This window comes from Fusarium verticillioides, chromosome 2 (assembly GCF_000149555.1).
Source record: "Fusarium verticillioides 7600 chromosome 2, whole genome shotgun sequence".
NCBI classification, from domain to species: domain Eukaryota; kingdom Fungi; phylum Ascomycota; class Sordariomycetes; order Hypocreales; family Nectriaceae; genus Fusarium; species Fusarium verticillioides.
In genome coordinates this window covers 3,424,250-3,443,112 of record NC_031676.1, presented here as the reverse complement: position 1 = coordinate 3,443,112, position 18,863 = coordinate 3,424,250, and the positions used below count along the sequence as shown (strand labels likewise).

The 18,863-nt window shown below is 48.6% G+C and overlaps 8 protein-coding genes across 8 annotated transcripts; 4 read left to right on the top strand and 4 right to left on the bottom strand.

Moving 5' to 3' along the window:
• The first annotated feature begins 333 nt into the window (after positions 1–333).
• FVEG_03884 (hypothetical protein) lies at positions 334–1,631 on the top strand. The gene is made up of 2 exons (XM_018891552.1): positions 334–488; positions 543–1,631. Exons 1-2 carry the CDS (start codon positions 376–378, stop codon positions 1,492–1,494), a joined length of 1,065 nt encoding a protein of 354 aa, XP_018748087.1. The 5' UTR covers positions 334–375; the 3' UTR covers positions 1,495–1,631.
• Positions 1,632–2,102: 471 nt separating this feature from the next.
• On the top strand, positions 2,103–4,166 carry FVEG_03885 (hypothetical protein). Its single transcript, XM_018891553.1, has 2 exons — positions 2,103–3,466; positions 3,520–4,166. Exons 1-2 carry the CDS (start codon positions 2,564–2,566, stop codon positions 3,904–3,906), a joined length of 1,290 nt encoding a protein of 429 aa, XP_018748088.1. The 5' UTR covers positions 2,103–2,563; the 3' UTR covers positions 3,907–4,166.
• A 459-nt stretch (positions 4,167–4,625) lies between these two features.
• On the bottom strand, positions 4,626–5,738 carry FVEG_03886 (hypothetical protein; the record flags this gene model as incomplete). Its single annotated transcript, XM_018891554.1, has 2 exons — positions 4,626–5,330; positions 5,561–5,738. The coding sequence occupies 2 exons, from the start codon at positions 5,736–5,738 to the stop codon at positions 4,663–4,665; spliced, it is 846 nt and encodes a 281-aa protein (XP_018748089.1). The 3' UTR covers positions 4,626–4,662.
• Positions 5,739–6,677: 939 nt separating this feature from the next.
• FVEG_03887 (hypothetical protein) lies at positions 6,678–8,973 on the bottom strand (the record flags this gene model as incomplete). The annotated part of the gene is made up of 2 exons (XM_018891555.1): positions 6,678–7,808; positions 7,858–8,973. The coding sequence occupies 2 exons, from the start codon at positions 8,971–8,973 to the stop codon at positions 6,678–6,680; spliced, it is 2,247 nt and encodes a 748-aa protein (XP_018748090.1).
• A 930-nt stretch (positions 8,974–9,903) lies between these two features.
• On the top strand, positions 9,904–10,864 carry FVEG_03888 (hypothetical protein). The gene is made up of 5 exons (XM_018891556.1): positions 9,904–10,130; positions 10,182–10,208; positions 10,267–10,296; positions 10,355–10,445; positions 10,500–10,864. The coding sequence occupies exons 1-5, from the start codon at positions 10,073–10,075 to the stop codon at positions 10,621–10,623; spliced, it is 330 nt and encodes a 109-aa protein (XP_018748091.1). The 5' UTR covers positions 9,904–10,072; the 3' UTR covers positions 10,624–10,864.
• A 1,778-nt stretch (positions 10,865–12,642) lies between these two features.
• On the top strand, positions 12,643–14,604 carry FVEG_03889 (hypothetical protein; the record flags this gene model as incomplete). Its single annotated transcript, XM_018891557.1, has 4 exons — positions 12,643–12,713; positions 12,766–14,106; positions 14,167–14,330; positions 14,423–14,604. 4 exons carry the CDS (start codon positions 12,643–12,645, stop codon positions 14,602–14,604), a joined length of 1,758 nt encoding a protein of 585 aa, XP_018748092.1.
• A 224-nt stretch (positions 14,605–14,828) lies between these two features.
• FVEG_03890 (NAD-dependent histone deacetylase SIR2) lies at positions 14,829–16,757 on the bottom strand. The gene is made up of 2 exons (XM_018891558.1): positions 16,384–16,757; positions 14,829–16,330 (listed from the first exon to the last, which is right to left on the bottom strand). The coding sequence occupies exons 1-2, from the start codon at positions 16,532–16,534 to the stop codon at positions 15,168–15,170; spliced, it is 1,314 nt and encodes a 437-aa protein (XP_018748093.1). The 5' UTR covers positions 16,535–16,757; the 3' UTR covers positions 14,829–15,167.
• A 179-nt stretch (positions 16,758–16,936) lies between these two features.
• FVEG_03891 (negative cofactor 2 complex subunit beta) lies at positions 16,937–18,670 on the bottom strand. The gene is made up of 4 exons (XM_018891559.1): positions 18,320–18,670; positions 17,847–17,873; positions 17,534–17,793; positions 16,937–17,481 (listed from the first exon to the last, which is right to left on the bottom strand). The coding sequence occupies exons 1-4, from the start codon at positions 18,339–18,341 to the stop codon at positions 17,374–17,376; spliced, it is 417 nt and encodes a 138-aa protein (XP_018748094.1). The 5' UTR covers positions 18,342–18,670; the 3' UTR covers positions 16,937–17,373.
• Between the last annotated feature and the right edge of the window lie 193 nt (positions 18,671–18,863).

The following is an 18,863-nucleotide window of genomic DNA, read 5'->3' as shown; positions in this document are numbered from 1 at the left end:
CAAACATAAGATATTCAGCCGTGAAGGATCAACGGATTCAGGTTGAAGAGCTAGACCAATAAGCAGAGAATGCAGAGTTGCCAAGGGTCCACATCGACAGGCACAATCGCCAAGTCTAACCCAATCTGTCGCTACCCAGCGCTGTACTGTATGTAGACGCTGTAGGGCTGTTAGTCTCGCTTACACTCGACGGCTGTGGCTGCGCCTTGTTACAGATGGAGGAGATGCAGGGCAGATTAAGAGATAGATGCAATGACGAAAGGGAGTTTATGGTTGAGCGGTTTATATAAAGGCCATGTTGTTCACCTTGAAGGTGCGCTTTGTCTAAGCCAAAGCCGATAAGACACTGTTGACTTATACACCACTTACTACACCATGGCAAATCCAACAAAAGACAATCTCTATGGCTACGATGCCAACAAAATCCTTCCCATTATTGCTTCGGTGATAATAGGAGTATCACTCATAGGACATTATATCCAGAACACGTAAGTCTGTCTAGGATGGATGAGTACTCCCACACAGATGCTAATGCAAGACAGTCGATACAAGTTCTGGCGAGTTACCTTCTTCATGTTTTACGCCGGCCTATTCTTCTGCATCGGATGGGTAATGAGAGCCATCTCAGTACGAAAACCCGACAGTCTTCCCTTATACATGATCTCGAGCATCTTCATCTATCTCGCTCCTCCGGTGTACTCAGCTGCCGAATACAACACTCTCGGTCGTCTGATGCACTATCTACCGATGCACTCCATCATCAACCCGAACCGAATCGTATACATATTTGTGTTCTTGGGTTCTCTTGTAGAGATTTTCACTGCCATCGGTGCCTCATGGATAGCAGCTGGTAACGGTCGACAGGATAATGATCGACTGAAATCTGGTGCGACCCTCATGGCCATCGCGGTTATTCTCCAAGGGACGATCGAGATTGGCTTCATTGGAATGGTTGGCGTTCTTCACAGGCGATGCTCCAGGGCTAACATGTTGCCTTCGAACGTACGAACTCTGTTCATCATGCTCTACGGCACGTCGATACTCATCCTCATTCGTTGTGTCTTCCGCGCCGTCGAGACGTTTGAGCTCAGGGATATTCTTTCCAGCGGAGAAGACAACAGCAACGCACTCATGAAGCGTGAATGGCCCTTTTATGTTCTGGAAGCCATTCCTGTCGCTCTTTATACGTACTGGCTCAATATCATCCACCCAGGCCGATATCTACCTTACGACCAACGTCAATACCTCGACTTCGACGGCAAGACAGAACGTATGGGACCTGGATGGATCCATAAACGGCATTGGGCGACGTATATCGCAGATCCATTCGATTTCATTGGAATGTTGTCAATGAAGAAGAGAGATCCTTATTATCTTCGCCCGAACGAGTGGCCTGAGACGGATAACTGTTTTGCTCAGGGCAGAGGATCCAACGTTAAGCCGGGAAAGTACAAGGCGCTTTCCAAGAATGAATCGAATGAGTCGAGCGTCTGATGTAATGGTCAGGGGTGAGTAGATCTCGAAGGGGGATCGTGTTTGAGATATATATCCTCTCGTATGGTAACCCTACTTATCTTTTTTCTGAAGCGTCTGTATGCAAGATAGTTAGACTTATGATAGCATAAATTCATCAAAATTCTTAGTGTAAACATTTGTCAAGTTTAGGCATAATTTAGGATGTATTTATGGTAAGATTAGTCTTCTTTTATCATGCTTAGTCTGTCTCGTCCCGACTTTCAGGGTCTGATTATGTGATGGAGTCCGAGATGCATGCGGATGGGAATAAATTTAAACATATTTGTTAAGCTTACATTGTGTGCCTCACGAGACAAATCCCTCTTCTTGGCTCTAAATTTGGCCCATGAAGGATCATGTCATGTCATATCCATCCCATCCATGGACACTGTATGTAAGCGGGACGATCGGTGACTTCATTGCCGGGTGCGGCCCCACATATATCCCGACAATGACGTCGCTTGGCGGGCACTGACAGAATTTTTGGCCGCGGTTGGTTTCCTTGGCTACAGGGGAAAAAAGCCCGACGGCTTAAGGACGTCATTCGCAAATCACAGCTGTAAGCCGCTGTAATTATTAGCGGTTACACCGCATTGAAATGACCCCTGATGGGTGATTATAGCTGATTTTCTAGTTGTTAGCTGCTGTATTGTTGCATCCGCACGTCAGACCCTTTTATCGCTGTCGGTGTTGCTGGGGCCCGTCTCCTCCGCCTGGGCCCATCTCATCAGGATCATGCTACCTTGGACCGGGCTCTAAATAAGTATCATGGCAACCCGCCCGCCTCACACGATTAGCTTTAAAAACTAAACTTTGCCACTGAAATGGGCCCCTTTCTCCTTATGATCGATCCTCCACACAATTTTCCATTTTCTCCCTAGGATCAAGTTATCTGGTCTGGTCTGGTCTGGTCTGGTCTGGTCTGGTTTAGCTTAATCTCCAGTTTACGTGACCTCATTCTCAACTTGGCCATTTCGTCTTCCTCTTCTCATCACTGCCATCGTCACCAACACCACCCCCGGGCAAAACACCATATCACTATACAACAATGCCTGAGGTGCGTAGGGGCAGCCTTGCGCCAGTGTCGGACTCGGCCCTCTCGTCGACAGATGTCCCTGAAGCCCCCGTGATCTCTCGTCCCTCGCAGTCTCACCAATCCTCGACTAATGGTGTACGATTCAACCTACCAGAGGAAGCGACTTCACCAGTTTCACCGCGGGAGCCCCTCGACTCAGCATTTGCAGAATTACCTCCACGGACATCTGAAGGTGCTCGGCGAACATCTGAGGGCGCTCGACGGAACTCAGATGCTCCTAGAAGGAGTTCAGATGCGCGAAGAAGCTTATCCTATGCTCAGCGACCCCAGGCAGAAGCATACTACGATTCTCGAGCCGCTACCCAGAAAGAATATCGACGACGAGCTACAACATTACTAGAGTACTACGACGAAAACCCCCATCTGCTACCTCAGCTCCCGTTTACATGGCATCATGGCTGGAAGCGCTGGCGACTCTTCATCTTCGCGTTCCTGGTGTTTGTCGATGCATCCGCGATTCCGATAGCTCTATACTACGGGCTCAAATATGCAGGGGACGTTGAAGGATGGATCATCTTTGCGGTAGTTACTACAATCTGGGGCGGTCCCACGTACTTGGAATTCGCCATCCGCACCCTCCGATTGATCAAGGTGGATAGGTTCTACCGACCGCTGGGAACGAATCACCGCTGGTGCTTTGACATGCTGACGTACTCTTCCACCCTTACTATTTTTGTGGTTACTGCTTTGTTCATCATTGGCAGTGCACCTCACAATGTTTGGTTGAGGGTGCTGTGCATGCCTGCTCCAGCTATTCTTTACTGCTATGGTGGTGTTTTGTTCCTCATCACGCTTTACCACCAGATGAACTGGCCAGCTCCTTTCCGCATCAGCTCAACTGCAAAGGGCGAAAAGGTACGTCCAAAAATAATAAAACTAGCAGTTTGTCATGTGCTAATTCTATGCAGGTCTTACCAGGTGCTTACTACTTCATCGAGGATGTTATCGCGGTTAACGCCCTTGGTGGCCGGCCTTATCGGGAAGCATTGGCAGCTCGATACAAAGCTAGCCCACGTTTCCGAGAGATGGTCTACAAACAATCCTGGTTCTGGTCCATCCCGGCGCTAGTACTCGCCGTGCCCCTTACCGTCATATCCGTCATCCCACAAGTTCCGGCAACCGGCGCCTATGGTGTTGCATGGGCAGTTCCATTCTTGTGGGCCGTTGTTTGGGGTATTATCACCATTAAGTGGTGTAAGAGAGACATGAAGCGGGAGAGAGAAGAGTGGGAACTCGGAGTTGATCCTGAAAAAGAGATTAAGAGAAAGGGATCATCTATCGAGACGGCTTCATAGTGGATGTGTGAGAGAGCCTGGTGGTGGTGGTTATTTAATAGCGAGCATGATGGCATACACAATATCTGCAAGCCTTGGGCGTTTGGGAGTGAGAGGAGCACTAATGATAACGAACAGAATGAAGTGTAGAAACAGACGATGTCTCCATTCTATATCTGTACGTACATACATATCTATTGATAGCACAAAGAATATGAAAAGAATCTGTTATCATATCCCTTGAAGCACTTGGAGTTGCACATTAGCCTCTACCTTAGTCCTTATTCGTGCGCACCACTAGAACGACGCGTGTCTGTCACCACAACCACCATCATGCTGCTGTCATATCAGCACAGCCCCCAAGTCTCAGCATCATCCGTTGTCCGAGCCAGCCAATAGATCGTGGAAATCCGACACAGTAGATCTCGGAGAGTCGGCGCTTGAAGACCCCGAGAGAGTGGCATCTGGACTGGGTCCTTTTTTTTTTTCTCTTTTTGGTGTCTCGCTGTCTCATGATTTTGACTCCCGATGAAGCCGAAGTGTCGGGCCTGTGCATTGATATTAAAGCTTAAATGGTGATGGTGGCATAATAATCCTTGTTAGGTGAGGTTAATTCTTGAGAGGTCATTGCAAGTTACTTATTGGTGAGTTTTGTATTGTCATCTTGAACACTGCCGAGGTCAATTGACAAAAATGTGTTGGTTGTAAAAGAGAATGTTGAACTCGTCAACTCGATAGGATCCTGATATCAACAACGACGAAGTCATCTTTGATAGCCTAGATAGAAGCTGTACCAGTAATTCTAACAAATTCTTTCTCCTGATCTTTCCAGACCTTTTCTACAAGACCTTCCTCCTTGAATCCATCAAGAAGCTTGACAACTTCACCTGAAGCACTCTCACCATCCCAATCAACACTATAGACACCACTTCCCTTATTCCCATCAATACCAACAGCAACCTCTCCCTCTTTGATACCGTTCTCACTGCCCTCTTTACCAGGATATCTCCCAGTCAAACACAACCACGCATGTCTCTCTCCACACTCCTCCTTAGGTAACCACTGTCTCCTAACAGTCATGCTGACCTTGAACCAATACTTCATAACCTGCATCATGAAGCCGTCTCCGCTGCGGATTAGGTTTGTATCAACAGAGCCAGGGAAGTTGTGAATGAAGGAAACTTCTGGTGCTTGACGAGCGAGTGCTTGCAAGGAGAGAGTTAGGGCCGAGCACAAGTGGCCTCGGGAGTTGTGAATACTTGTGAAGGGGATGTTGCGAGCTGCTATATCGTCGGAGAAGAGCTTTCCCTCATGTGTGCCAGCCATGACGCTTATTACACGACGAAGAGACCGGGCCTTCTTTAGCAGTGGGAGGAGGTTGATAGCCAGACGGTTGCGAGAGTAGATAGTCAGGCCAGTGACTAGAGGCAATCCTTCTTCGGTATCTAAGTCTATTAGTATCCGCAAAGTGATAGTCAAATCACGATAGGAGACTACTTGCCAACGCCAATTCTTAGTGTCCCCTGGCTCAGGAACAATACATTCAAGACTGCCTCCTTGCTCTTGATATCACGACAAACCTCATCCACATTCTTCAACAAGCTCATGTCCTTCTTGATGAAGACATATTCTCCTTCGGAGTTCAACCGCTTCAATTCATTTTGTAGTCTATTACCAGCTTCTTGAGAATGGCCGATATAATAGATCTTGGGTCGTGTAGTGTGCTTGGTAAATGCTTTGAGAGCTGTCTCGCCAATACCTGCTGTAGCACCAGCGAAGACACCAACGAGGCCAGCCGGGAGCTTGAAAGCAGCCGAAGCATTGGTTTGCCGCACTTGGGAGAGAGACACCATTGTTGATAAGCTTATAAAAGAGATAAGTCTGCGTATTGATATTGAAAGGTAACAACGTTCTTTTATACTGCTCTTGACTCCCTCCCACGTTTATAGACTCTGATATCGTCTCACCAGCTTCAAGTACACCATATCCAATAGTATCACGACATGAATACGAAAATTGGTTAGCGCCGGGAACGGAGTGGAGCGCTTCCAGAAGGATGAAACCGAGTGCGAAGTTCGGGGTTAACGACTTATCACTGAAGGCTTGAAGGAAGCACTTCACAGTGTATTATGACGTGTTTGACTTTGTGCGTGTGTTGGTCTAAGCTACCTTTGCAGAGCAATAGATGAACCATTCCTCATTAGTTGTCAATATGCGCCCTCGTTCCTATGACGCAGAATCTTCAGCCTCTCAAACACATGCTCTAGAACTCGTCAGACTTATTAGACCAGCTATTCAGGCAAGTAAATTAAATATGCAAAATGACCTATAGTGTCAGCAGCCCACTGCTCGCTTCAACATGCGCTATTCCTAAAGATGCACCCCCATAAGAAAAATAAAGAATACACAAAAGGAACAAAACGATAACGCCGTATCCTCAAGCCTGACTCAAACCAGGCCTTTTATTTTACTGTTTCCAAGGGCCCCATATGCCATGTTGTTTGTTATGTCCTAGCCGTTGGTACAAAAGAAGTTGATACATAATACGGGCGAATGACAAATGAAATGTGTTTCGGTTCGGTTATGTCCATGTCTGGTCTCGTATCGTCTCATCGTTGATGGGCCAAATCGACAGGCCGCATCATGCATTATGAATACCGCTCATGAAAAGTTACAATCCCCCAAAGACGGAGAAGATATAATAATGTCGTGATCCCCTTTGTACAACTGCATCATCATTTTGACCCCCAGCTTCCTCCTCATGTAGCTCGTCCACTTTGTACTCCCACAGTTCATTGCTCGGGGCGGGGAGGCTCGGCCTGCCATCCATTGATATATGCCATCAGCCCCATGCCAAATAGTACAACGCCAAGCATTGAGGCATAAGGTAGCGCGGCTTGGAGACGCTGGTCCTGTCCACGCACGCCACCCTTTTGGGTTGCTGGTGTGATCGTGCTGGCCCGAGACAACGTCGGTGCGTCCAACGCTTCATCAGCAGTGGCGGGGTCGACAGCCTCTGCTTCTCCAGTGGCGCTTTTAGAAACCCCAGAATCAGCGTTAGTCTCGCCAACGACAGCACCATCGACATCAGCGTCTCGCTTCCTCGACCTCGATCGAGCTTTCTTCTCAACTGCTTCTCGAAGTGCTTCCTCAGCGCGGAGCTGAACGACCATCTCGGCGAGCGTCTTCCTATCAGCATCTCTCTCTGACTCGACACTCTCACATCGTTGCTTCCACTCTTCCATCTGCTCCTTCATATCCCGCATCTGACTCTCCATAATGTCAATTCGACTTTGAAGAGCAGCGGCTGTCTCGTGAGCAGCATCAACAACAGGAGCCTCATCATTGGCCTCTGCTTCAGGAGTTTCAGGGACAGCCTTGTCTTCTGTGGTTTCAGACACCTCTTCAGAAGCTACGCTTCCAGATACAGCTGACCCGTTCATATGCACAGTCGCAGACTCTTCCAAGCGTTTGGCGAGCTCTTCTGCTTCCTCTCGTGCACTCCTCTCCTTCTGCAGCATTTCTTCCAATTCTCGCATTCGTGCTGTTTGCGAGTCGATATCTCGCTTAGCGTTGTTGAGAGCCTCGGTCAGTTGAACGATCTGGCTGAGGTTATCAGGCCGGACAGGTGAGTTAGGAGGACCAGACTTCGGCCGCTCAGTTGGGCCACGCTTAAGTGAAGGCACATCAGGCTTCTCGGGGAGAGGCTGTTGGGGAGGGGGGGCAGGAGGATCAGAAAACCGTGCTTTGGGGTCGGCACGGAATGGTGTCCCCATCCCATTTACCATGGGTTGAGGTTTAGGGGGTTCAAGGCCTTCGGGCTTCTCAAGGTCCTTGAGGTCGTCTTTAGACAATAGTGTGTGGACGAACTGATTAGTTCGGCCCAGATCCTGTGCTTGAAGTCGAGCATTGCGCATTTCGTTCTAAGAAGAATTAGCCTAATCACTCGCAACGGATTCGGGTATGACGTACCGCAAGCCGTTTTAATATTTGGTCAGTAGCAACAGGGGTAAGGAAGAAGGGTCTTTGTTGTGCCATTCCGTTGACTTGCATGTTCATGACACCAGCGCCATTGGGCATCATACGACCGTTGCTGGCCATAGACGCATTACTGTTAGTGCGGCCTCGCAGCTGCATAGGCCCCGAAGGCATCATCATAGCGCCATTAGCTGGGTCGAGGTCGCCGAAGTTCATATCCATGACATTGCTCGATGCGCTAAGAAAGCCAGCATGTTCAACCTTGGCAGCCACTTTGTGGTGAACGACTGTTTTCTGATCTTCACTGACGATGTCGATGCCAAGCTCGAGATGATCGGAGGTCTGCAGTTCATGCGGCTCGGATTCGCGATTTTCCTGTGATAGACGAGTACCGTTGACAAAGGTTCCATTCGAGGACTTAACATCTCGAATATAGATTTTGCCATTGCGTTCCGCATAGATTTCAGCGTGTTGTCTGGACAGCACTTTACTGTCGAAGAAACCGTTGGTTGGGGTCGGGATGGTCTTTTGGTTGGTTTGTCGGCCTATACGGAGGCTTTCGGGGGCAAAAGGCACAGCGATTGTTTTTCGTTCAAAGGTGCCGTTGAGTGATAATAGATATAGAACCGGCTGGCCAGGAGGAACTTGTTCGGCACTCATGGGCCGCATCATTCCCTGAGACGTCATCTGAACCTGGCCAGGGCCGGCCTGTACAGGCCCATGGGCCGTAATCATGCCTTGACCTCTGCCAGCGGGCAGTCTAGACATGTCCTGTTGTTGAAATTCCCCTTTTCCTGGCGGCCAGGGGGCCTTCGGTTGGGGCCGTTTTCGAGGGGCGCCGTTAGCCGACCATTGGGTCAAATCTGAAGTTGAAGACAATGGAGTACCGCCATTAGCGTGGGAACCGTTCGAGGCAACCGTGGTAGCAGAAGAGTTCGAAGATGTCGAAGAAACAGACGATGATGAGTTGGATCGAGTAAGGGTCTTGCGGGGCGCGAACATGCCAATGCCACCTCGACCTTCTTCCGAATTCATTTGATGATTCCCGTTAATCGGACCCCATGCTGGTCTTGACGCGGAGAAGGTTTGTGGATTTGCGACTGCAGTCATGAGGATGATTGATGCTCAGCGTGTTGCGGCCGATAAACGCAGCGTCGAAGATATAAAAATGTCGGATGTGGTAGTAAGACGTGTGCGGCTCGCGCGCCTACGAGGCTGATGTCACTCCACCCGCAAGTCGGAGGCTAAAAGGACTTATGATGGCGGGTTTGAAGAAAAACGTTGTAGTTTTGATGAAATGCGATTGAAATTTGAATACTTCAAAGTGACTTGACGTTGCTGATGGACAAGAAAAATCATGAGCTCGTGGCTGGGAACAGGTTTTTGGTAATGAAGAATTGAGACGATCGGCGATGGCCCGTCGGACCAGGGACAGGAGGTCAAGAGGCGAGTCGGGCCAGCGACAGCCAAGATGGGTGCTTCACTCACCAAGCACGAGGATATCGCGATGTCGGAATATGATTTCGCGTCGCAAGAGACGATAGTCTAGAAGGCTTCAGGGCCGTGAATGGGTTGATGAGAGGTTGCCGTAAGAGTGACAGTATGGGGGAGGTCTCGCTCGCTAAGCGCTGCTTGGCGTGTTGGCGTGTTCAAATTTGGAGCCCCCGGTCGACAACTCTCAGCTCAGGCACACGGAGTACAGAGCACAGTGGAGCACACGCCCAAAGACTCTAGCATGTGCTCACTGCTCGCATAACCCCAGCACCACAAGAAACAAAGGCTTGAGCGTCAGAGATTGTCTTGTAAGTGAAAGAGAATTGCCTGAAAAAACCACAAACCATCAAATGCCTCTTTCGAGTCGGAACCGCCTTGTGGAGCCATATCTTGACCCACGAGAGGGACCACGTGACGATTTCTTCACAGTAAAGATATGTCACTCTTCTGTCCCGCACTGTACGGGAGGGTGATCCGTGCCTCGAGTCCCGCACCGACCTTTCTCCGAACCCTGATTCCACTTTAGCCATTTGGCCAATGAGAGTAAGCCTCGAGAGGTCATTCGGGTTCGATTAAAGTCGTTGTATGAAGAGAGCTTCATCAGCAATTGCTCTACTTTGCGCTGTGCCATTTCAACAAACTTCGCCGGCCACGATCGATAATCCAGCACGCGCAGTAAACCCGAAATCTTGTATAGAGACCTATCACGCTCGCAATGCCTCCCGTTGCTCCTATCAATGCTGGCCAGCATGGCCCCTCCAACGTGGATAAACGTAGGCTGATATCACTCTCATGGCACTAGGTGCTTGCTAACAAGTTTGCAGTCAAGATGGGTGCCATGATGGGTGGAAGTACGACCTACTCCTTTTTTAGTTCTCGTTCGCTCTGAAAGATACTGACATGGCATAGCTGTTGGTGTCATCATGGGTTTTGTCTTTGGTTCGTCTACAATCGGATGCGCTGTCTCAGCTCTGAGGTCATAACTAATGATGACCAGGAACTGTCAACATTTTCCGATATGGAGCCGGTCCTAACGGCATTATGAGAACTCTCGGTCAATACATGCTGGGCTCCGGAGCAACTTTTGGGTATTTCTGATACAGGCCCCAACGACTTCCACGAGTGCTAACCACGACCTATAGCTTCTTCATGTCCATTGGTAGTGTCATTCGATCCGATGCCGACCCAAAACTTCACGAAATGTACATGCGAGCTCAACGTCGGCCTATAATGTTGATGGCCAACCCCGCGTGGAGGAAATCATGAGAGCATCATATCATACGAGACGAGAGCAATACCCAGTCGACTTCGACTTCCACCCTGTACAGTCTGGCCTCTGATGGCCGCAATCTGTAAAATACATATCAAAATTATTTCGAAATGGACCAATCTATTGTCAAGTCTCAGGCCCACCATCGATACAGTGCATCAGACCAGTCAGAGATGTCTGTTGGTCTCACGATGCAAGGGTTTTTTGTCATGCTGTCAGACCTTGCAGACCGCTGCGCTTTCCGGGTTCAAGTGACCCGATTATATGTGACTGCATTTGAAGATTACACAACAATCTTTGAGAGGCGGCGAGAGAGTTGTGGCGTTCAATATAAGCCCTTAACCGTCCAGGTTACATTTCCTTACAGACATGATCGGCACACCACTACCCAGCATGTTAGCCTACCCCACGGCTGCCGATACGAGGGGACAACAACCACGCTCGATGTAGTCGAGCAGCTGGAAGTTCTTGACGCTTAAACTTTCCATAAGCTAACCGCTTTGGCTCATGCAATTTAGTCAATGGCGCTCAATAGCTTGTTATCGCATCCTCCTTTTTGCATATGCAGCAGGAAGTCAACCCTGCTTTTGCACAACTGGCGCCATGCTTCCTCGCTATTGGCGATCGGTCCAGTGGGCTGAGGGAATCGCCTTTTAGAGGACAGCTGAGAGCGAACTCTGAGTCTCACAACTTATGCATAGTGAACGACATCGTGCATTGACGGAATATTTCTTGGGGCGTGTGTCAGTGATTGTGCTGTTACACCGAGTTGAATCGCTTTATGCGGTCCATATGGAAGCATGATCACATGCCTTTGAAGCTGACATGCTGACTTTGCTAGGCTCATTGATGTCTGGATTACTATCTCTCGACATTACGAGGTTATTGATCGGTCGATCGTAATTGGCGCTTTCATAGCACCAATTACCAAATGAGGAATCGCCCGGCTTACACGCTTTTGAGTTGTTGGAGCTTGCTGTTGTTGGGCTGCATCGTGCAGTCGCCAATTATGACTGAGCAAACTCAAGACAAGGTTAAATCTACTCGATCGATCCTTGCCCTTCTACACACAGTCAAAAATAGTTGGAAAGGCGGTTGCCTTCAGGGCATCAACCAATGCTTGAACTGTATTTTCTGACGCTTGTTTCGCGAGGTGGCACTAGCTTATCACGCCTGGTATCAACACCAATATCAGTAACTTTTGCGGGCAATCTTTTCGTATTTCTACTCGAATTACTTACTGCTTAAGCTCAATTGGACCCACTGCGTTTCTTTTACGTACCTGACTACGCAGAATAACGGTCTGCCTGAAACGCCCGTTCAGCTGTCTAGGATCATTGCATCTGTTGGGCGGGACCGGCTTCAATCTGGGTATACCCCAGTTGCAAATCATCAAAAGTGCTTAACCATAACACGGCAAGTCGAGATACGGATGTTCAAGATGTGCGACCTAGTGGAGATCTCGTGTCTATTTTCCGCATCCATTGTCTAAGGCTGAGGCAACTAAGACAGCGGCGGCCATTCCGCCACACCCCAATATCCCTACCACAACATCCTCACATCATGGGTCGGTGAAGCTTAACGTCTCCTCTCTGATAGGGCAATTTGCTTTTACGAATTGCACTTCATGGTGTGCTGACCGTCATCATGGCTTGCAGCTGTCCTGGTGCATGTAAGGCCTCGCCATGTGGTCCTCTCACCAAGCTCTAGTCCTCAACATCACTACAACACCTCTCATGGATATGGGACTCAGCTATGCAGGCTTAGTCCATGATAACCGAGAGTAGTCAAGGTTGCTCCGTATGCGATCGCCCGTTTCTCGCAGATGAGGCTTGATCCCGCGGGTCATCGGCACATGCCTTGTCCTAGGATAGAAGTTCTTTCTGCAGTGGCTGTCGATGGACTGAGCTCGTCAACACGCCCCTCTTGACTATATAGACCAGTGTTGGTTCCTGTAAGAAAATCGGATATCTCAGCAACCTTCCTCCTTGGAGACTCCAAGTCCGCTGTGCAGTATGGGCAATACCAACAGCAGTCCATTCAATCTCGGGGACCTGGGACAATTGTCCCAGCTGCAGACCAATGGGCAAGGCACTGTGCTTCCGAATATCTGTATACATGAACTGATCTATTAATAGGGAGTCCTCGTATGGCACGTTTGATGCACCTGACCTGCCAACTTTCCTGACTGACAACCCTACCCCTAATGGCTATCCTTGGAGTACCATGACTTCCCAAACCAATTACTATCAGGACCAACCAAATACCGGAGTCATTAGGAGGTACGACTTCACTGTCAGTCGGGGAACCATCGCCCCCGATGGATATGAGCTGTCCACAATCCTCGTGAACGGGCAATTTCCTGCGCCCCTGATTGAAGCAAACTGGGGTGACACCATCCAAGTCACTGTTCATAACGACTTGGACGATGAGGGTGTCTCCTTGCATTGGCATGGTATTCTTCAGAAGGGAATGCCGTGGGAAGATGGCGTTCCGGGTGTAACCCAATGCCCGATCCCACCTAAAAAGAGCTTCACGTATCAGTTTCTGGCTGACCTGTATGGAACAAGTTGGTACCACTCTCATTATTCCGCTCAAGTTGCTGCTGGTTTATTCGGTCCAATGGTCATATATGGACCACGAGAAAAGAAAGACTACGACATCGATATTGGGCCTATTATGTTGAGTGATTGGTACCACAAAGAGTATTTCGACCTTGTTGAGGAGATAATGAAACCCGGCGGTAATGGAGTTGTTTTCTCTGACAGCAACCTCATCAACGGAAAGATGAACTTCAACTGTTCCAGTGTAGCACCTGGAGACAAGACGCCCTGCAAAAGCAATGCTGGTATCTCCAAATTTCGCTTCAAGCGCGGTAAAGTCCACCGCTTACGTCTCATCAACCCAAGTGCCGAAGCCATACAACGATTTTCTATTGATGGTCACACAATGAAGGTCATAGCGAATGACTTTGTTCCAGTTCAGCCGTATGATACCAAAGTTGTAACTCTTGGAGTTGGCCAACGGACAGATGTACTGGTCAGAGCTAACGGCAAATTGGACTCATACTGGATGCGAAGCAACATTTCTGCCATCTGTAGTCTGGGTCATGCCCCAGCTGCCCTTGCGGCAATATACTACGACAATGCAAATCAGAAAAAAGCACCCAAATCACAGGCTTGGGACATCCCTGATCCGGGGACTTGTGCCAACGATGATTTGAGTGTCACAAAGCCCGTGATGAAGCTGTCTTTGCCTCCAGCTGACAAGACTATTGAGCTTGATATTGGTTCATTCAAAAATGCAAGCAACGTCACGCTCTGGACGTTGGGAGGAGTGGCTGCAAGGACAAACTACAACAGCCCAACCCTGCTCCTCAGCAAACTTGGCAATCACACATTCGACCCTGAATGGAACGTGATAAATACTGGAAAGGCAAAGAGCGTGAGAGTGGTTGTCAATAACAAGACTCCTGTGGCGTGAGTACTCAACAAAATTGATGCGGCTTCTTACAGTTGCTGACAATGAATTCTGCCCAGGCATCCAATGCACTTACACGGCTTCAACATGTTTGTCCTACATGAGGGGCCAGGTTCCTGGGACGGAACAATCATAAACAGACACAACCCACAGCGTCGCGACGTCGTTCAAATTCGGGGCAATGGTCACCTCGTCATACAGTTTGATGCCGGAGAAAATCCGGGTACGTTTACCTCCCCTGGCTCACTCAGCCTTATAATAATCACCCCTTTCTACGGTCACGGTTGCATCGTGCTGACGTGCATTTGCTCATAGGTGTATGGCCGTTCCATTGCCACATCGCGTGGCACGTCTCGGCTGGATTTCTCACTCAATTTCTCACGAATCCAGATCAAGTCAAGAAACTACGTATACCGAACGTGGTGGCTGAGACGTGCCGGCAGTGGGGACACTGGACACTCTCAAATATCCCGGCACAGATTGACAGTGGACTGTAAGCAAATGTATCCTAAAGGATGGAAAGACTCAGGACCTTTATCATAAGGGTTAAAAAGCTTAGGTAATTTGGCCTAAGCTTAGGGGAGGCTTTACCGATTTCAATTTGGCATCCTCTTCTAAAGTCTTGTGATTTCTTGCTCCCCGAGAGCCTGGAATGTCTGTCTTCTCTTCGTTCCTTGTCATTATTTCTCAAGGTTGGTGTCGGTCTGTATGATGAGTATGATATGATGATATAAGATCAGGGCCAGTCTGATTCAGGGTATATTCTCCTATATAAGGATACTCTATAGCAAAAGCTACAGGACATGTTAAGCAACAAGGAGCTTGGTAGCATGATAATGAATGATAACCCAATTCTTTCATTAGACTGACTCTCGCATTGATCTAGTCAATGCGGACTATCTATGTAACCGTACCCTATTGCATTTCATCGTGATCAACATAAAGAAACTCGTCTAGTCATTTGCCCTCATTTTATAAAGAGCAGGAAGTTGCATCCTTTTACACCGACCCCGTTTTCGTACACCTTTAAGTATCTGTACTCATAGTACTTAAGGACCAACTACTTCTCCTTGTCGCTGAGAGCCGCTGGTACAGTTCCCTCTCTTGTAGCCTCTGCCTTTGATGTCTCTGCCTTCAGTGGCTCTTCTTCAGGGGTATGTGGCTTAGGCGGCTCTGTGACTAAAGACTCTGCCTTGGTCGCCTCGGCCTCGAGCTGCTCAACATGAGCTCGATCTAGTTTTGGTTGTTGAGCCTTGGGCGCCTCCTTGGTGTCATTTTCCAATTCTGTAGTAGCTGTAGTTGTTTCTGATTCGCGTTGCTTGTCATCGTCCTTTGGCGTTTCCGAGACAGTGGGACCATCCTTGTGCTTCGTGGGCTCCTTTTCCAAGGGCACGCCTTCGTCGCTCTCGTCAATAACGACAGCACCAACCTCGGCGGCTAAGCGCTCAACCTCATCTTGTACATCATCCTTCTCTCTACCGCCGAGCTGTCGATCTGCCTCGGCATCGCCCACGGTCTGCCTCCAGAGCTTCTCGAGCTCGTCTCGCCAGCCAAGCGCATCAGCAAGCTTGCGAATACCGGCATCGCAATCGCCGAGTTCCATCACATCATCAGATCGGGTTCCAATTTGTCCCACCTTTTCCATGTTGAAAAGGACACGGGGCTTGCCCTCTTGCGCCATGCCTGGGAGAGCAGCGAAGGGGTAAACGCTGAGACTGGTACCCACGATCAAGACTAGATCGGCCATGGCTACTTGATACGTATTGTTGTCGAATGCCTTGGGCAGAGCTTCCCCAAAGAAGACGATATCTGGCTTGACAAGTCCCTTGCACCCGTCCTTGTCGCAATGGGGTACCTTGCCTCCAAAGACATGCTCCTTCATCTTCTCATCCGGGTATTCCTCCTTGCACTCGATGCAGCGCTGTGTCGCAAAGCTTCCATGGGCCTCAATGATCTTGTCCGAAGGTACTCCAGCTACACGCTCAAGGCAATCGATGTTCTGTGTGAAGAGCATCTGAAGAAGACCCTTGCGGGCGAGGAGGGCGATGAAGGCATGGGAGACGGTCGGAGAGAATTTCCCTGGGTATAATTCGTTTGCTAGAACATAGAAGGGCTCGGGGTGATTGCGAAAGTAAGAGATATCGAAAACGGCTTCGGCGTAAGGCAGATTGAGGCGGGCAAGATTGGCGTAAAGACCTGTTCCGGGCGATCGAAAGTCGGGGACTGATAGCTTTATTAGACATGTTTTTAGTTCTGATGTCAGTTCAATGACTCACTTCCGGCAGCAGTGGAGATACCAGCGCCAGTCAAGACGACAATTCTCTTGCTCCGACCCGTTTTGATATACTCGGCGACAGCATCAAGGCTTCGCTCAGTGAGTGTGACGGGCGGGCCGCCATAACTCATGGAGGACTCTTCCTGGCCCATTTTGCGATTAAACCAGCGAGGGCCACACGGTCCAGGCTTGTTCTTGTTTTTTCCTCTTCGACCTATTTTGACGGCAATGGAAGCAAAAATAATGCTGCTTCTTCTAGAGATGCTGATTGCGCATGCATGCAGAATGCAGGATGCGAGTAACGTTAGGCGGGCGTCAAGGTGGGGGGTATTCTGATTTACATCATTTTTTACTTGCAGTCTTATCGATAAGGATGTAAGTGAGATTGATGAAAGCAACAAAGGAACGAGTCGCAGCCTAGACAAGATCCATTGTCATTGCTAATACGTTTTCCTGATAGGATGGATGCATATGTTGACATCATGTCATCATCGACGCAGTCATCTGAATAAACGCCAAGGCTGTTGCATGCACTTCACATAGAAACCTAAAGGCCCGCATGAGAAAACTTTAGAATGGATTAGACAAAATATGTATAATTTCATACATTTTGAACAGTCCCGGTATGACTGACTTCCCGCAACTTTAATCTTGTGGCAATAATTATGCTATGGCTGTTGTTCATGGCCTCCATGGCCGCTCATCATAGATGGCCCATTGCAAGCAAGGCACCAGCTGTCAGGGCTTGAACCCATTCAAGATTTAAAGTTGAAGACGATGTAATTCAGACAATCCCACCCTGACGACAAACGCCTCGTCAAAGGTTTATAAGCGAAAGTGATAACGAGCAAGCCGATCCGCCCGCTTTCCATGACAAATTTCAGGCCCAGTCCAATCCCAGTCCAATTCTGCACACCAACGCCTAGCAATGCGATAATTCCCTTTACGCCCATTTCCACCCTTTCCAGTGATCTTTTCCTGGCCAATTTCACTAGCCGTGGCGCTCACGAGCAGCAGCGAACTGCTCCTCCTGTAGACGAGCGAGTTCCTCCATGGACATGCCACTGTTGGCAAACTTATCTGCCTTCTTCTCTCGACCCTAGCCATTGTTAGTCTTTGCCAAATCTGCAGAGGGGAAGTTGTAGGCTTGCCTTTTGGACTTCCTTGTGCTCAGCTGCTGCCTCGAGAACAGCAGGGACCATGTCAGTGAAGCCTAGTTGCTCGAGAGCTTTCGTAATGTGATCGCAAGCGATAGTCTTCTTTGCTTCCTTCTCAGAGATCTCGTTCGCCTCTGAAGAAATAAGGGTAATGAACTCGACACAGCATTCAATTAAGAGATCGCGGGCCTCCTTAGCGAATGCCACGCCTGCGGACGGGGGGAGAATTTCAGATACGATTTTTTGAACAGTAGCTGCAACTCAGTTAGTGAATGATTTTTCTAATAGGAGGAGCACTGTGACATACCTTTCGGGAGCGATAAATCGTCGTTACCTATAAGACACAGTTGTTAGCCAAGGGTCTTGAAACAGACATGAAGAGCAGACCAAGAGTTCCACTGTCATATTTGAGCCAGTATCTGGTTGACGCTGGTAAAGGCATCGTGGGAGACAAATCGTAAAAAGAAATATGAAATCGGTAGAGTATTTGAGATAGACCGTCAAGTTTGAGATGAAAAGTAGGTGCGAAAATGTGCTAAGTGTGTAAAGTGTCGATAGTGATGAAAAGGGGGGTTTCAAGATATTGAACATGATGAGAAACTTCTCGGTAGAAATCAACATAAATAAAAGTTGAGAGAATATTATTGACAACGCCGTAACTTCCAACCGACAGTGACGCATTGTCGTGATGGTCAATGAAGACGGAAGGTGCGTATATAAACGGGACGAGCAAGAAACACAAGAACAAATGAACAAATAAAAATTAAAGAAAATACTTGCCTCCAAACTCGTGATCAGACATCTTGAAGAAGCAAAAATCCGTGAATCAGGGTGGTGATGGAAGGGTGTTTGCGGTTGACTGCGTTAGTATTTTGGAGTTATGACCGAGTATACACCAAAGACGCGGTTATGCAGAGACGGTGGCTGGCCGAGTGCAACGCGAAGACAAAGTCCCAGAGAGCAATAAATGTAACAAAAAATATAAGATGAGATAAACGAGGTCTTGTAGTGATGTATGTATCCGTTGAGAAGCGTGTATGTTTCACTGTTGTTTGAGTGCTGTTGTTTTATATTGGATCTTGATGATGAGCTTCACTTTTGCTTGTCAGGCTGAGAAGGAGACAGACGGGTGGGATGGTTACTCAGGCCCATGAGTGGTGGGGCAAGCCTCTTTTGTATCTGAAGAGCTGCTGTGTTTTTTTTTTTCTTGCGCCGCGCTTGTAGCCAAGTCTCCACCTGGAATTTCATTTGCTCAGTGGAATTTCATTCATGGCAGTGCCTCAAGCACCAATGGAGGAGCCTCAGGTCCCAAGGCTGCTGCCCG

What these genes read in the sequence shown, in the direction of transcription:
- FVEG_03890 (XM_018891558.1), bottom strand. Translation starts at nt 16,534, where the DNA reads ATGGGCCAGGAAGAGTCCTCCATGAGTTATGGCGGCCCGCCCGTCACA. An exon ending in TATCTCCACTGCTGCCGGAA is followed by an intron (nt 16,331 to 16,383) that starts GTGAGTCATTGA and finishes TAAAGCTATCAG; the next exon opens with TCCCCGACTTTCGATCGCCC.
- FVEG_03891 (XM_018891559.1), bottom strand. Translation starts at nt 18,341, where the DNA reads ATGTCTGATCACGAGTTTGGAG. An exon ending in CGATTTATCGCTCCCGAAAG is followed by an intron (nt 17,794 to 17,846) that starts GTATGTCACAGT and finishes ACTGAGTTGCAG; the next exon opens with CTACTGTTCAAAAAATCGTA. An exon ending in AGCACAAGGAAGTCCAAAAG is followed by an intron (nt 17,482 to 17,533) that starts GCAAGCCTACAA and finishes AACAATGGCTAG; the next exon opens with GGTCGAGAGAAGAAGGCAGA.
- FVEG_03884 (XM_018891552.1), top strand. Translation starts at nt 376, where the DNA reads ATGGCAAATCCAACAAAAGACAATCTCTATGGCTACGATGCCAACAAA. An exon ending in GGACATTATATCCAGAACAC is followed by an intron (nt 489 to 542) that starts GTAAGTCTGTCT and finishes AATGCAAGACAG; the next exon opens with TCGATACAAGTTCTGGCGAG.
- FVEG_03888 (XM_018891556.1), top strand. Translation starts at nt 10,073, where the DNA reads ATGCCTCCCGTTGCTCCTATCAATGCTGGCCAGCATGGCCCCTCCAAC. An exon ending in CATCATGGGTTTTGTCTTTG is followed by an intron (nt 10,297 to 10,354) that starts GTTCGTCTACAA and finishes AATGATGACCAG; the next exon opens with GAACTGTCAACATTTTCCGA. An exon ending in GGCTCCGGAGCAACTTTTGG is followed by an intron (nt 10,446 to 10,499) that starts GTATTTCTGATA and finishes CACGACCTATAG; the next exon opens with CTTCTTCATGTCCATTGGTA.
- FVEG_03885 (XM_018891553.1), top strand. Translation starts at nt 2,564, where the DNA reads ATGCCTGAGGTGCGTAGGGGCAGCCTTGCGCCAGTGTCGGACTCGGCC. An exon ending in CAACTGCAAAGGGCGAAAAG is followed by an intron (nt 3,467 to 3,519) that starts GTACGTCCAAAA and finishes AATTCTATGCAG; the next exon opens with GTCTTACCAGGTGCTTACTA.